The sequence below is a fragment of the Vitis vinifera genome, chromosome 3, assembly GCF_030704535.1.
Source record: "Vitis vinifera cultivar Pinot Noir 40024 chromosome 3, ASM3070453v1".
In the NCBI taxonomy this organism is placed as follows: domain Eukaryota; kingdom Viridiplantae; phylum Streptophyta; class Magnoliopsida; order Vitales; family Vitaceae; genus Vitis; species Vitis vinifera.
This window is the reverse complement of record NC_081807.1, coordinates 13,096,583-13,111,947: the sequence shown is the minus strand read 5'-3', so window position 1 is coordinate 13,111,947 and position 15,365 is coordinate 13,096,583. Positions and strand designations below refer to the sequence as shown.

At 39.6% G+C, this 15,365-nt stretch overlaps 1 protein-coding gene across 10 annotated transcripts in view; it reads left to right on the top strand.

The window, feature by feature from the left end:
* LOC100248856 (uncharacterized) overlaps window positions 1-15,365 on the top strand; it is a 50,571-nt gene that overhangs the window by 28,130 nt on the left and 7,076 nt on the right. For all 10 annotated transcript variants that reach the window (XM_059736009.1, XM_059736008.1, XM_059736010.1 and 7 more), the window contains 2 exons: window positions 138-205; window positions 289-340. In XM_059736009.1, coding sequence (XP_059591992.1) covers window positions 138-205; window positions 289-340 — 120 coding nt within the window. The remainder of the gene's footprint in view (window positions 1-137; window positions 206-288; window positions 341-15,365) is intronic.

Genomic DNA, 15,365 nt, shown 5'->3' with positions numbered 1-15,365 from the left:
TGTATGTATATATATTATATTTACTTGTGTATGGTATAACATGTGGTATCTCATTCACTTGTTTCATTTTGAAATAAGCCTGTTGATATATCAGGGAATAAACTATATTTTCATTCAGACCTTTATGTTTCTTTTAGGTTTGGGATTATACTGGATTAGGATACACAAGATACAACGCGAGAGATGTAGATAAAGAAGTATTAGGGTAAGTGTATTTGCTCGAATGATAATTCTCATTTTGTTTATCATGCAGTTATTAATACCAGATAGTTGTGTTTTGGCTTTCAGGTGTGTAGTGGAGAATAAGGTGCTTCATAGTTCTTTATTGTCATGCATACAGGTAGTCACCATGGTAGACTATATTGTTTTTTATTTGAAAATTTGTTGGAAATTTTATAATTATCTGCAGTTCACCAGTTCAGGCTGTTTGTTTCTCTTTAACTTATGCTTGAAAACTTACATTTTCACGATATACTTCAACTTGATGCCTTCCATGCTGCAACTTACTTCTTTTCCTTTAAAAAATTTCACTTTGCAAAGAAAAAAAATGAATGTGGTCTCTTGCTTGACAGGATGTTACTAAATGTAAAATTCAAGTTTTTTGAGTATTCTAGAAATATTTGCCGTTATCATCCCTTTATGTAGTTGTCTTTGTGCTTTTTTTTTACATTTCAGTTCCCTGGCTTGTACACAGATGACTAATAATGTTCCATGGACAAAAAATTAATAAAACTGCTGAGGAGTTTAATCCTATATGCAGATTGAAACTTATCTTTGCTGTATAATGGATAAGCTGTTTCTGAACTTTGAATTGGAATAGAATGTATGGTACCAGATCATTCCAGTATTCTGTTTGAGGTTTACCACTGTAAAGTCCTAGTCGCCTATCAAATATATGTTTTTTCATACACAAACCTATATCTTGAAAAATGAAAAAGAAAATATGATTATGCTTTTTTTTTTTTTAATAGGCTAATAAGAGTATGAATATTAATAAATATATTGTGGAAATCCGTTATAATTTTGAATGATGATTGGTAGGATAATAAGGAAAGATTGAGGCCCCAATTGTGGATAATTTGTGTTCTTCCATATTTGTATTTTTTTCCTTTTTGATTGTTCTCGTGTATTTGTTAAATAGGGATACGTTTATGTAAAAAAATACAGTGTTGAATGAATTTTAAAATCATTCTCAGTTTTTGCATGATATCAGAGCCTCATTTGCTCTAAAACCCTAATATGTCCATGGATGCCCAAAGAGGAAACAACCATGAAAGAGTGTCGGAGATACACTCTTCAATTGGCCCTGTCGGTGCATTCGACAACTCCCCACTCCACCTTACCGTTGAAAAACTGAATGGTAAGAATTACAGAAAGTGGGCTCAAGCAATCAAGCTCGTTATTGACAGAAAGAGAAAGTTAGGGTTCCTTACCGGCGAGACTTGGCGATCACCTCCGACCGATGTAGTAGCATCCCAGAAATGGCGGTCCGAAAACTCCTTTATCACCTCATGCTTGATTAACTCCATGAAACCAGCCATTGGAAAGACTTATGTGTTCCTCTCGACGGCAAAGGACGTGTGGGATGCGATACGGGAAACGTATTTCGATATTGAGAATGCTTCCCAAAACTTTGAAATCAAGACGCGGCTTTGGCAGATGAAGCAAGGAGATCAGGAAGTCACGGAGTACTACACCGAGATGTTGGGTCTGTGGCAAGATCTCGATCTCAGCTGTGAAGAGGATTGCACGAGGGACAGTGTGCGCTTCAAGAAGAAGATGGAGAACGAGAGGGTCTTCGAGTTCCTAGCGGGGCTGAACTGTGAGCTTGACAACATCAGGAGTAGGGTTCTCAGTCGCCGGCCGTTGCCCTCCATCCGAGAAGTCTTCTCCGAGGTGCGGCGAGAGGAAAGTAGGATAGTGATGTTGGATCTCTCATTTGGGCGTGAGGGCTCAACCCTTTTAACTCATGGGCCTCCTGCTGTTGTTGGACGTGGGCCTCATGCTGCTGGATCTAGTGGGCCAAGCCCAAGACAGTCCAAGAGGACTTATTGTGAGCATTGTAAGAAGTTGGGCCACACTAAAGACACTTGTTGGGCTTTACATGGCAAGCCCGTATATTGGAAGCCCAGATAGCCCAATAAAGCCCATAGTCATCAGGCCTCCACCAAAACCCAGGCAGACAAAACACCTACAGAAATTTGTCAGTCAACTTCTAGTGTGGGGTTTAATTTCGACCAGCTTGCGAAATTATATGAGTTTTTTTCTAATTTCCAAGCCTCTAGTCAGTCTTCTACTTCTTTATCCTCTGGTTCTTTGGCAAAAAAAGGTACCTTTTTGATAGTACTTAGCACCATGTCTCAGACTACTCTCTGCATTATTGACTCTGGTGCATCTGATCATATGACTGATGCTCATCATTTATTTTCTACATATTCTCCCTATGTCGGTAATTTAAAAGCAAAAATTGCAAATGGTACTTTATCATCAGTTGCTGGCAAAGGGAGTATTCGTATTTCTGAGTCAATTACTCAACCCTATCCTACATGTACCTAATTTGTCTTGCAATTTGCTGTCTATTAGCCAGTTAACCAAAAGGTCTAATTGCTCAGCTAAATTCCTACCATCTCATTGTGTTTTTTAGGACCTATCATCGGGGAAGACGATTGGCAGTGCTAAGGAATGTGAGGGTCTATGTTACTTCGATGAAACTGGTGTACTTGGACAGAGTTCTCCTACTGTTTGTAATTCTGCATCTTATCCTAAAGACAGTGAACTTTTGTTATGGCACAAAAGGATGGGTCATCCTAGTTTTCAGTACTTAAAACATTTATTTCCTTCACTATGTTCAAATAAAACTTTATTGGATTTTCAGTGTGAAGTGTGTGAACTTGCCAAACATCATCGGTGTCTTTTCCTAAATCTAAGTATAAACCATCCATACCATTTACTCTGATTCACAGTGATCTATGGGTCCCTCATGTACCCCTAATAGGACCCATAAAAAATGGTTAATTACTTTTATTGATGATCATACTCGCCTGTGTTGGGTATATTTGTTGACTGATAAAACTGAGGTTCGATCAGTCTTCATGAACTTTCACTCTATGATACAAACTCAGTTTCACACCAAAATTCAAATTCTTCTTACTGATAATGGTACTGAGTATTTCAATCACTCCTTGAGCACTTACTTACAAGAAAATGGTATTATATATCAAAGTTCTTGTGTTGACACCCCTCAGTAAAATGGGGTTGCAGAACAGAAAAATAGACATATTCTTGAAGTTGCTCGTGCTTTGCTATTTACATCTCACATGCCCTCACAATTTTGGGGTGACTCCATTTTGACAGCCACATATCTTATTAACCGAATGCCTAGTCAAGTCCTATCCTTTGTCACACCCTTCCAGAAATTCCAAGAGTTTTTTCCTCATTCGAGACTTGATGCACATCTTCCACTTCGTGTCTTTGGGTCCATTGTGTTTGTCCACACTCATGGACCTAAGCGGAACAAATTTGATCCCAGAGTGCTTAAATGTGTTTTTCTTGGCTACTCTTCCACACAAAAAGGCTACAAATGCTAGGACCCAATTTCACAGAACCTATATGTTAGCCTAGATGTCACATTTTTTTAGCATACTCCCTATTACTTGCTTCAGGGGGAGTCCATGAGTGAAACTAGACCTTCCTTAACCTGTGACCATCTTGATGTTGCTATGTTTGAATCCACTCTGTGCCTTATATCTACCCCTTCGCCTAATACAGAAGGACACTTAAACTCAGGGGGAGATACGGAATTACAGACAAATAGGGAAACACTTGTCTACTCAAGGAGGCCAAAATCGAAGTTCGATGAGACACTCATCTCCGAAGCACTAAAAGAGTCAGAATTGGTGATAGTTCCAACCCCTCGGGAGTATGGCTCCAATTCTAATCAGGTAACAGATGACTTACCCATTGCTCTTAGGAAACAACCTCGTTCATGTACTCTCCATCCTATCTCGAAATTTGTGTCTTATAATTCTCTTTCTGCAAAGTGTCGTGCTTTTACAACTAACCTTGACAGAATCCAGATTCCTAAAAGCATTCAAGAAGCCTTCGAAATTCTAGAATGGAAAGAGGTTGTGATGGAAGAAATAAGGGCATTGGAAAAAAATGAGACTTGGGAAGTGATGAATTTGCCAAGGGGGAAGAAACCAGGGGCCTGTAAATGGATATTCATAGTGAAATATAAGGCGGATGGCACAGTAAAACGATACAAAGTCCGCCTAGTTGCAAAGGGGTTCACTCAGACCTATGGCATCGACTATACCGAGACATTTGCACCAGTAGCAAAGCTGAACACTATACGAGTTCTTTTATCCTTGGCAGAAAACCTCGATTGGCCACTCCATTAGTTTGATATCAACAATGCCTTTCTGAATGGTGAACTAGAAGAAGAAGTATTTATGATGCTACCACCAGGGTTCTGTAAGGAAGAAGAAGAAACCAGGGTATGCAAATTGAAGAAATCTCTTTATGGTCTCAAACAATCACCCAGAGCATGGTTTGATAGATTTGAAAAGGTGATTAAGAAACAAGGATACCGACAAGGACAGTCGGATCACACTATGTTCTTCAAACAGTCCAATGATGGAAGGATGACCATTCTAATCGTGTATGTCGATAACATCATTCTCACTAGAGATGACACAGGAGAAGTGGAAAGGTTGAAGAAGGTCTTTGCCATAGAATTTGAGGTGAAAGATCTGGGTCAAATGCGGTATTTCCTAAGAATGGAGGTCGCTAGATCAAGGAAAGGAATTAGTATTTCCCAAAGAAAGTATGTACTTGACTTGTTGACTGAGACTGGTATGTTGGGATGCAAGCCAAGCGATACCCCTATCAAGGCAAGAAACAGAATGGAAAGCGACGGAAAGCCCGTGGATAGAGAGAAATATCAGAGACTAGTAGGTAGATTGATCTACCTTTCTCACACTAGACCTAACATTGCTTTCGCCGTAAGTGTGGTTAGCCAGTACATGCACTCACCAAAGGAAAGTCATCTGAAAGCAGCATATAAGATCCTGAAATACCTAAAGGGTTCTCCAGGGAGAGGACTATTCTTTAAGAAGAATGATAGTAAGAAAGTAGAGATCTATATAGACGCAGATTGAGCAAGATCAGCAAATGATAGAAGGTTTACTACAGATTATTGTACCTATGTCTGGGGGAATTTAGTAACATGGAGAAGTAAGAAGCAGAGTGAAGTAGCCAGAAGTAGTGCCGAAGTTGAATTCAGAGCAGTTGCACTATGTATGCGTGAAGGATTATGGTTGCAGAAATTGTTGGAAGAACTAGGCATTTACAATAGAGCTCCCCATTAAACTCCATTGTGACAACAAAGCTGCCATTAATATTTCTCATAATCCTGTTCAACACGACAAAACCAAACATATAGAAGTGGATAGACACTTTATAAAGGAAAAAATTGAGAAAGGGATTATTTGCATGACTTATATCCTTACAAGGGAACAATTGACCGAAATTTTCACCAAGGGGTTACAAAAATCAAGCTTTGAAGACTTTATTTGCAAGTTGGACATGATTAATATCTATGATCCAACTTGAGGGGGAGTGTGGAAATCTGTTATAATTTTGAATGATGATTGGTAGGATAATAAGGAAAGATTGAGGCCCCAATTGTGGATAATTTGTGTTCTTCCATATTGTATTTTTTTCCTTTTTGATTGCTCTCTGTGTATTTGTTAAATAGGGATACATTTATGTAAAAAAATACAGTGTTGAATGAATTTTAAAATCATTCTCAGTTTCTACATATATAAAGGGTGCTAAACTAAATTTGTAAGCATAGTATATTGGGAGTATACAAGTGAGAAACAAAAAACCAACTATAATAGCTACAAACCCACTTTAAGAAGAAAAACCCATCCATTCTATAAAATCTAATAAAGAGGTTGGGCCTTCCTGCCCATCTCCTAGAAGGAACCCTCAAGACCACATACACAGATTAGTAATGAGGGAATCCTTGAGAGCTTGGATAGTGCATTGCTCCCTTTAAAAAGTTCTTTGATTTTGCTCCTTCCAAATCATCCATAAAAGGCAAAGAGGGGTTGTTCTCCAGACCTCCCTTCTTTTCATGCTCACAAAGCTACTATGCCATGCCTCTAATAACTCCTTAGCAGAAAAAGGAAGAGCCCATGAAATGCCAAAGGACAAGAGAAAGTGTCAACTCTCTAGCTATCCCACAATGAATGAGAAGATGTTTAACTGATTCATCCGCATCTTTACACATACAGCAAAAACCTACCAAACCCATCCTCTCCTCTTAATTTGGTCCATAGTTAGGATCCAGCCCCAAGTTGCTTCCCAAGTAAAAAAAACTCGCTTTGGTAGGAGCCTAGGAACCCCAAATTATCTTTGAAGGGAAAGTCTCTTTAGCCCCCTCTTCCAATGCATTGTAGAAAGACCTCATAGAGAACACTCCATTCTTGCTAGCTTTTCAAACCATTTTATCCACCTCTCCTCTAAATCTACTAAACTCATTAAGTTTTAGAAAAAAATTATTTACAACATCTAGTTTCCAATCATGAAAGTTTCTTGAAAAGCAAGGGTTCCAAGTGACCATCCCTCCTTCTACCTCCCAAACATCATCCATCCATGCCTTCTTAGCAATAGCAAAAGTGAATAAAGAATGAAAAGAATCCTTCAAAGGCATATCGTCACACCATACGTCATGCCAAAATTTGATTCTTCTTTCGTTGCTCGCCTCAAATCTTGTTTTGGCTTTAAAAGTTCCCCATACTTTCTTAATAAACTTCCACAAGCCAACTCCATGGCCTTCTCTCCCTTCCTAAGAGCACCAACCTCCCAGTTCTTTGCCAAAATTTTCGGATATTAGTTTTCTCCACAACATATCCCTTTTTTGAGGTGAATTTCCACCACCGTTTACCGAAAGGAGTTTTGTTGATGGTGGATAAATCTTTACTACCAAGATCCTTTTTAAAAAAAAAAAAAAAAAATCTTTGAAAATTGCCAATGAATTCACAAGATGAAGTTTTTTTTTTCCAATAGAACCTCCTTCCCAAAGGAAATCCCTTTGAATTTCCTCTAATTTCTTAGCCACCGACTTAGGAATAATGAAAGAGAACAAGAAGTAAATTGGAAGGCTGCATAAAGTACTTTTCAACAAAGTAGTTGTTCCTCCTTTTGAGAGAATTTTGAGGAGGCTGGATGGTTGGAAAAAGGCCTTTTTGTCTTTTAGAGGGAGGATTACTTTAATTCAATCAATTCTGTCTCACATCCCTAGCTACTTCCTCTCCCTCTTCAAAATTCTAGTATCAATAGCCTCAAAGATTGAGAAGCTACAAAAGGATTTTCTTTGGTCTAGGGTGGAGGAAGGGAAGAAAGATTATCTTATCAGATGGGATGTTGTTTGTAGGCCAAAGGAGTTGGGAGGTTTGGGTTTTAGGAAGACTTCTTTGAGAAATATTGCTCTCTTAGAGAAATGGCTTCGGAGGTTCCCTAGAGAAAGGAATGGTCTTTGGCATAAGGTTATTGCGAGTATTTATGGGACACATCCTATTGGATGGGACGCTAACATGGTGGGTAGATGGTTACGCAGATGTCCTTAGAAGGCTATTACTCAAGTTTTCTAGGATTTCTCCCCTTTTGTCCGCCTAGTGGTGGGGAATGGGGAGAGAATATGTTTTTGGGAAGATCTTTGGTGGGATAACCAAACTTTGTGCTCTCAATTTGCTGGTCTTTATAGAGTTATTTATGTGAAAAACCTCATTGTCTCAAATGTCCTTGACAATTCATTTCCATTGTCTTGAAATTTTAATTTTCGTCGTAATCTTACTGATACAGAAATTGATCTCCTTCAGAGAATCATGTCCTCCCTTAGTTCAGTGCTTTTCTCTCCTTCTTTGGCAGATTCAAGAGCTTTGTCTTTGTCTTCATTAGGCTTGTTTTCAGTGAAATCTTTTTTCTTGGCCTTGTTAAAAGTCTCAAATCCTATCCTGTTCCTTCTGGCCAAGTTTTTGTGGAGTTCAAAAGCCCCCTCAAAGGTTAAGGCCCTTGCTTGGTTAGTAGTACATGGGAAGGTAAACACCAATGACAAGTTGCAATTGAGAAGACCCTACAAATCCCTCTGTCCTCAGTGGTGCATTCTTTGCAACGGAAATGGAGAATCGATCGACCACCTTTTTCTTCATTGTCTTGTTACCATTGGACTCTGACACAAGATGTTCAATCTAGTAGGGTTGGCTTGGGTCCCTCTAAGGGGTATTGTGGACATGATGGTTATTGCTTTTAAAGGTTTGGGGAATTCATTAAGAGGCAAGACACTTTGGCAAATCGCTTGCCTTACTTTGTTATGGATAGTGTGGCAAGAGAGAAACAATTGGATTTTTGAGGATAAGGGGAGAACAAAAGATGTGTTATGGGACTTGCTTATTTTTTATTCCTCTCTTTGGGCTTTTTGTACTGCAACTTTTAGTGAAGTTCCTCTTAGTGTTTTACAACTCAACTGGACTGCAGTTTATGTTTCAAAAGTTTGAGACTGTTGGGGTTTTTCTTTGTATTTAGTTTTCTAAAGTTGGGTGTTTTATCTTTTTTTCAGTTTTTGTTTTTGTGGGAAGAACCTCTCATCCTTCTCTTGTTTCTTCTCTTTCTCTTGCATCTTTTCTTCTTTTAATATTTTTTTCTTCGTTTTTGATCAAAAAAAGATGTTGCCTTTTCCAAAGAGTCAATCTTTTAAAGAACCTTTCCTCCATCACATCCTAAACAACTTTGGCCTTAAAAGGGAACACCAAGGGATAGGCCCAAGTATGTAGCAGGCAGTTTTCTTTTACCACAACCCATCACCAAAGTTGCTCCTCCACATTGGGGACATCCCCTATTGGAATAAGCTCACTCTTGCTCAAGTTAATCTTTAGACCTGATGAAGTCTCAAACCAAAGCAAAACCCATGCTAAATAAGTGAGTTGGTCTGGACAAGGATCAGAGAACAGAAGAGTGTCATCTACGAATAGGAGGTGAGAAATTAAAACTCCATCTCCACCTCCCCCTCGTACCTTAAAGCCTGAGATGAAGCCACTCTCCACCACCCTTCTCAAAAGAGAACTTAAAGCCTCCATAACCAACGCAAAAAGGTAAGGGGATAGGGGGTCCCCCTATTACAATCCCCTTGTGCTCTAGAAAAAACCTTGAGCTTGAGGAACACCATTTACCAAGATTGAAAAACTGGTTGTGGAAATGCAAACCCTAACCCACTCGATCCATTTATGATCAAAGCCCATTTTTCCCATCAACTCCAAAAGAAAGCTCCAATTTACATGGTCATAAGCTTTTTTTGTGTCTAATTTACACACAATCCCCCCGCTACGGTGGCTCAATCTTGAATCAATGGCTTCATTAGCAATAATAACATCTAAAATTTGTCACACTTCCACATTCTGTGAATCTGACACTAGCTCTCCCATCATTTTCTTCAACCTATTAGCCAAGACTTTGGCTAAAATTTTATACAAACTGCCAACAAGACTTACGGGTCTAAAATCCTTCAAATCTTCAACTCCACCTTTTTGCGGAATTAACATTAGAAAGGTGGAGTTTAAACTTTTCACAAAGGTTCCCCTTTTAAAAAATTCTTTGAAAAAACTCATTATCTCCTCCATCAACTCATAGCAATCTTGCTAAAAAGCCAAGGAGAAACCATTAGGTCCCGGGGGTTTATCCCTGTTCAAGTCCATAAGAGCCTTAAAGACCTCCTTCTCATTGCTCAACGACTTGAGAAGTAGGCCATTTATACTAGGTCTCCACTCCCCCACAAGTTCTAACAGTAGCAACTTGAAATAATGAACTATCTTTGTTGCAATTTCTGATTTCTCAGTTACCCACTCTCCATTTATCTTGATTCTTCCAATGAAATTCCTGTTGTGCATTGGCTATTTTGTGAAAAAATCTTGTTTTTTTGTCCCCTTCCTTTAACCAAGCCTCTTCAGACTTTTGCCTCTAAGAGGCTTCTTCAAGAACAACCCAATAACTGAATTCTTCTACTACTAGTCTTCTAGCAACCATATCATCCGAAGAAAGACGACCTTCCCTCTCCTTAGCATCCCAGAAGTTGATCTAGTCTAGAGCACAAGCCTTACAAGTTGCAGGATTGCCAAAAACACCTTTATTCCAAACTTTGATGTCTTCCTTTAAAGCCTTTAGCTTGGAAGCCAAAATAAAGCTAGATTACCCACTAAACCGATAGCCTTCCTACCATTCCTTCACCAAGTCTTTGAATCCAACGACCTTAAGCCGCATTTTTTCAAATTTGAACGGGGTTTTACTTCTTCTCACCTCACCTCCCTCCAATAGAATAGGAGAATGATCCGATACAGGTCTTGGTAAAAGGGTTTGCGTTGTATTAGAAAAATGATCCTCCCAGTCGCTTGTTAAAAGGAAATAGCCAATTCTCAACATTGATTATTTGTTAAGCCCCTTGCACCATGTGAAGGAGCCCCCTTGATAAGGGCAGATCAGCCAACGAGAACTCTTCTATGAAATTTGAAAAGCTTCTCATGTTGGACGAAATGCTAATGCAATTTCTTCTTTCTTATGGGAATTTGACAACATTGATATCCCCTCCAATACACCATGGGTCCTCTTAGAGTCCCCTAATAGCCCCGAATTCCTCCTAAATAGTGTCAAAGTCTCTTCCATCCCCTGCCTATAAATCCCAGAAAAAAAACCCAAACAAAGTTGTCCTCACAACATTTGAATTTGCAAGAGATTGAGTAAGAGCCAACCTTCATTTCCAAAAGGTCCAACACTCTTATCCCAAAACAACACCCCACCAGCAGCCCTGGATGCCTCGAGAGCACCCCACCCCAAAAATCTCCCCACCCCTAAACTTCTGACCATAGTAAAAAACATACCTTCCACCTTTGTCTCCTACAAGCACACCAAATCTGAATTCTGGGATCTAATAAGGGATTTATAACTTTCCCTTTTTCCTCATTATTAGCGCCTTTGACATTCCAAGACAAAATTTAGATCCTCATTAAACAACTGCAACTAGATCCCATCCCTTATTGCCTCCCTTTTTGGTCTCCTTGATGAAACTGCATAGTTCACAAAACTTTCTAATTTCCTTAGCTCCCTTTCACTTTGAGACAACATAACACCTTTGCACCTTTTCCCAGAGATGGGAGCCTTCTTCCTTTGCCTATCCTCCATTTTCCTTAGGAGAGCCAAAATCTCCTTCTTGAACCTTTTACTGGCATCCCCAAAAACAAACTGAAAGCTGTGAACCTATAGAAGGAACATCCTAAATGAGTTTCAATCTTCAACTCGGAAGACTCGACAACCAAGTTCAAACCTTGAGATCCTAAAGGAATCACAACCAAAGAAGAACCACTATTTCTTGCACTATCAAAAAGATCAAAGGCTCTTCCATCCTTCATAATCATTTTCAAAGGCTTCTCCTCCACATGCAAGATGCTCTTGACCAATCCACCCCTTTGTGCCAAACAAAAATCCCCCACAGTAGCAAAAACATCCCCTCCAGAAGATGGAGAAGAAGAAGCCCCAGAACAGAGACGAGGGGAAGAGGGTTGAGACGCACCTAGCCTGAGAGAAAAAGTGTTGAGATGGATCTTCAAAGTGAGCCCTAAAGGCCGAGGGTTTGCTGTCGATGAAGAAGGGATCTCCCTCTGCATGTGGATCCCGTGAATCATTGTTGGCTTTTGCTGCTGTGACGACCTCTGAAACAAACAAGAATTCATTCTCCCATCCATGGAGACTCTGCCCTTCGCACTCCCGTTGACACGTAGCATCTTGCTGGAACTACCCACTCTAGGTCCTTGATCCTTGAAAAAAGAGGAAGAAGGGTAGTCTGAAATTGAGCTCACTTAGGCCTGTTCTGCCCTGCCTAACTTGAAAGTTAAAGGGGGTCTAAATGGGCCATAACTGATTGGGTCCTAAGCAAAGACCACTGAGCTTTGGGCCTGGCACTCAAGCCTAACTGAAGTCTCACTTGCTCCCTTTGCCTCTCTTCTCGCCACTTACTCCCTGCAACTTGAATTTTTGAACACCCCTTATTGAAAATGACTGTTGAAGGGCCATCAGGTGACGTGTCATTTACCAATGTTTTGGACAAAGGCTCCTCTCTGCCTATGCACCCCTCTGAGCATGACACCGATGTGAAGTCTTCTTCTACCTTCGACTCTATGTCCATTCCTTGGAACAACTTGATCCACCCAAGGTGGACATTCCCACCACAACTAAACTGCAAAGCACGAAGAACCAACCACCACATTCAACATACCTGGGAAATTTCTGCTTCTAGCTTTGACAAGGACTCTAGCCCACTGAAAATTCCGATGGTCAGCTGTATCTTCATCTATTGTCACAAAGCCACTGCAAGCATTCCCCAGATTTACAAGAGTTCCTTTTCCCATGGATGCACTAGAAGGCCTACTATTCTCACCCAAATCTCGCTTACGTGAGCGCCATTCCTCAACCATCCCACACCTAGAGACCATCTTTCCAGAAAAAGCATCTTGCCTATGAACCAATTTTCTGCTGTGAAGGGTCATTTCTGCATCTGAAGATAAGAAAATATGATTATCTTCTGTTATCTAAACATAAGAAAATAGAATATTTATAGGTTTTTTGCTCCTATAATCAAATCTGTTTCTTTTATTAAGAAACATACATTTTATATGCACTGTGTATGCTTTTGTGTGTCCTTTTGCTAGCTGCTGTTAATATATTTGATCTTTACCTATCACACATTAAGAAATAGGCATTCATTTCATAGTAACAAAAGCACAGTAGACTAAAGATAAAAAGGCTGAACCAAAATCACTCTGAGGTCATATGAAACTTGCAACCCAGCACAAATACTTTGGGGGCATATCTCATCTCATATTTGTTCATCTTTCTTATCTTATGGGAATCAAAGGGCTAACTTCAGGAAAAAGTGTAATTGAGGACAGACGATTTCCTGTGTATGGATGATCGGATGCTGCTTTCCTAAAATCTGAATCATTGGGTGATCTATAACATGAACTGACCTTTTCGGATGTTTGGATTGACTTTGAGGAAGTCGAAAACTCTTATTTAAGTCCAATTAGGCTTTTGCCTTCGAGTAATCCAATTACAAGTGCTTCTTGGGGGGGGGGGGGGGGGGAATAGAAAAAGTAAAGATGATGTTGCTTTTCATGGAAGCCCTTTCTGGCTTATGTGGGAAGTTGTTTCTTGTTTAATAAATCTTTCTGAATACCAGGATTCTTTCTTTAAAATCACATCTTTAACTTCAGAAGGTATCCTAAACAATGTCTAAAAGTAAAATGACTCACTTTTGGAACTTTCTCACATCAAACTTTTAGTCAGACCGTGTCTTAACTCATAGTGTTGAGCACAGATTTGCTTTTCCAACTCTGTGTTGTTATCCCTTGATAGCTCACTGTCCATGGCTAGGTTTTGAGTGAGAAGTAGAGAGAGGAAGAAGGCTGCAGCAAATAAAATGGGTTTCTTCTTGGTTTTCTGTATTTCATTTACTGGAAGTATCATTGAAGAGGCAAACAAAATACTAAAGTTCCTATTCTTCTGTGGGTGTTATATCCACCGGTGGAATAGAATATTTTTAGCTGAAACATTGCAAAATACCCCATAAATAAACATGAGATAAAGCAAGAGGATTAGCTATTGCTTTCTCGGCCACAGTGGTACATTTTTTACCGTTGCAATATGAACAAAATGGTATTTATAGCAATGTTGTGTAGCACAGAGATACAATGCTAGACCTAGTTCAAGAGCATGAATCTGAAATGTAGCTCCTATCTCCATGGTCCCTCCCTTAGAAGCACCTCTAAGTGCATTCTTCTAATTTCACTTTATAATTGGGTCACTGAAGAACCTCTTTGAGTATTTGGTCCCTCTTCGTGATGTACTTACCAATGCCCTTCCTTGATCTTAAGGAATCATAAATCATGTCTTTTCACTGCCTATTCATAGTATCACATGGACCTAAGAATTCATTCTGAATTTTCTTCCCATGCTAGGTTTATGAGGTTCTATTTCCCAACCTTCTTTTGTAGGATAGGGTTTAAACTATTATAAATACTAAAACAATATTATGTGGTTTCTTTTTTCATTCTCCCTATTACTCTCTAATTATGAGTGTGTTGTGATTATTAGGAATTTTTTCAATTGATGTACTTACAGTTGTTTATAGCCAGATTGATTTAATACTCAATGATGTGTGTTATCACCTAATGGATAATAAAAAATATGGTTTTTTTTTTTTTGATAAATAAGAAAATATATTAAAAACATAGCTAACCCACAAGAGTACACATGATGAAATCAATAAGCACTAAATGACAAAACACAATAGAGGGAAAACAAAAAACCACTCCCTCCCTCAACAAGCACCCAACAAATCTACAAAATCAATTAAAGACAGTGCTTCCATCTACGTACACATGAATCCACAAATAGAGTGTATCGTCTCACACCCAACCGTATAGATATTGTCCGTTATGGGCCCCAAGGGACCCTCATATCTTTAAAACGTGTCTACAAGGTTAAGATGAGCTCATACATATATAACGTCAGGAACTTTTACCCCTATCCAATATGCGACATCACAATCACTCCCCATGTAGATACAACGTCCTTATTGTGTCTCATGGGATTGTGGGGTCAAACAAATAAACACCCCTCACGGGACCAAACAAACCCCCACACTAGGATTAGGGATCAACTTTGATGCCATTTTGTCACGTCCCCACTCTCCACTCGATATTGTTTGGTTCAGGGCTATAGAGGCACACACATGGTCTACCAGCTAGCCCCGAATTTTGCTTCTTTATTGAGTCTACGCCTTTAAGAAAAGGTCTTGATGGTATGTTGTGAAAGCCCTCCACATATGACTCTTCCCTATTCACTTCCCAAGCGATGTGGGACACTACATAGTTGGATGCGAGTGGTTATAGTTTGGCTCCGTAATTCCATGGGATATAACAAAGATGTTGTGTTTGTATGAGGATGTGTTTGTGATATCCCACATTGGATAGGGGATAAAGTTCGTAGCGCTATATAAGCATGAACTCCTCTTAATTATGTAAACATGTTTTAAAGCCATGAGGGCTCATTTGGGCCCAAAGTGGACAATATCTACATGGTTAGGTGTGAGCCATTATAAATGATATTAGAAATGATTCCTAACCCTAGTGTGGGGTTTTGTATGGCCCCGTAGGGGGTGTTTGATCCCGTAATCCCGTGGGACATAACGAGGACGTTGTGTCTACATGGGAAAAGGGGAAGGGGCGGGGGGAAGGGGCGGGGGGGAGGGAGTT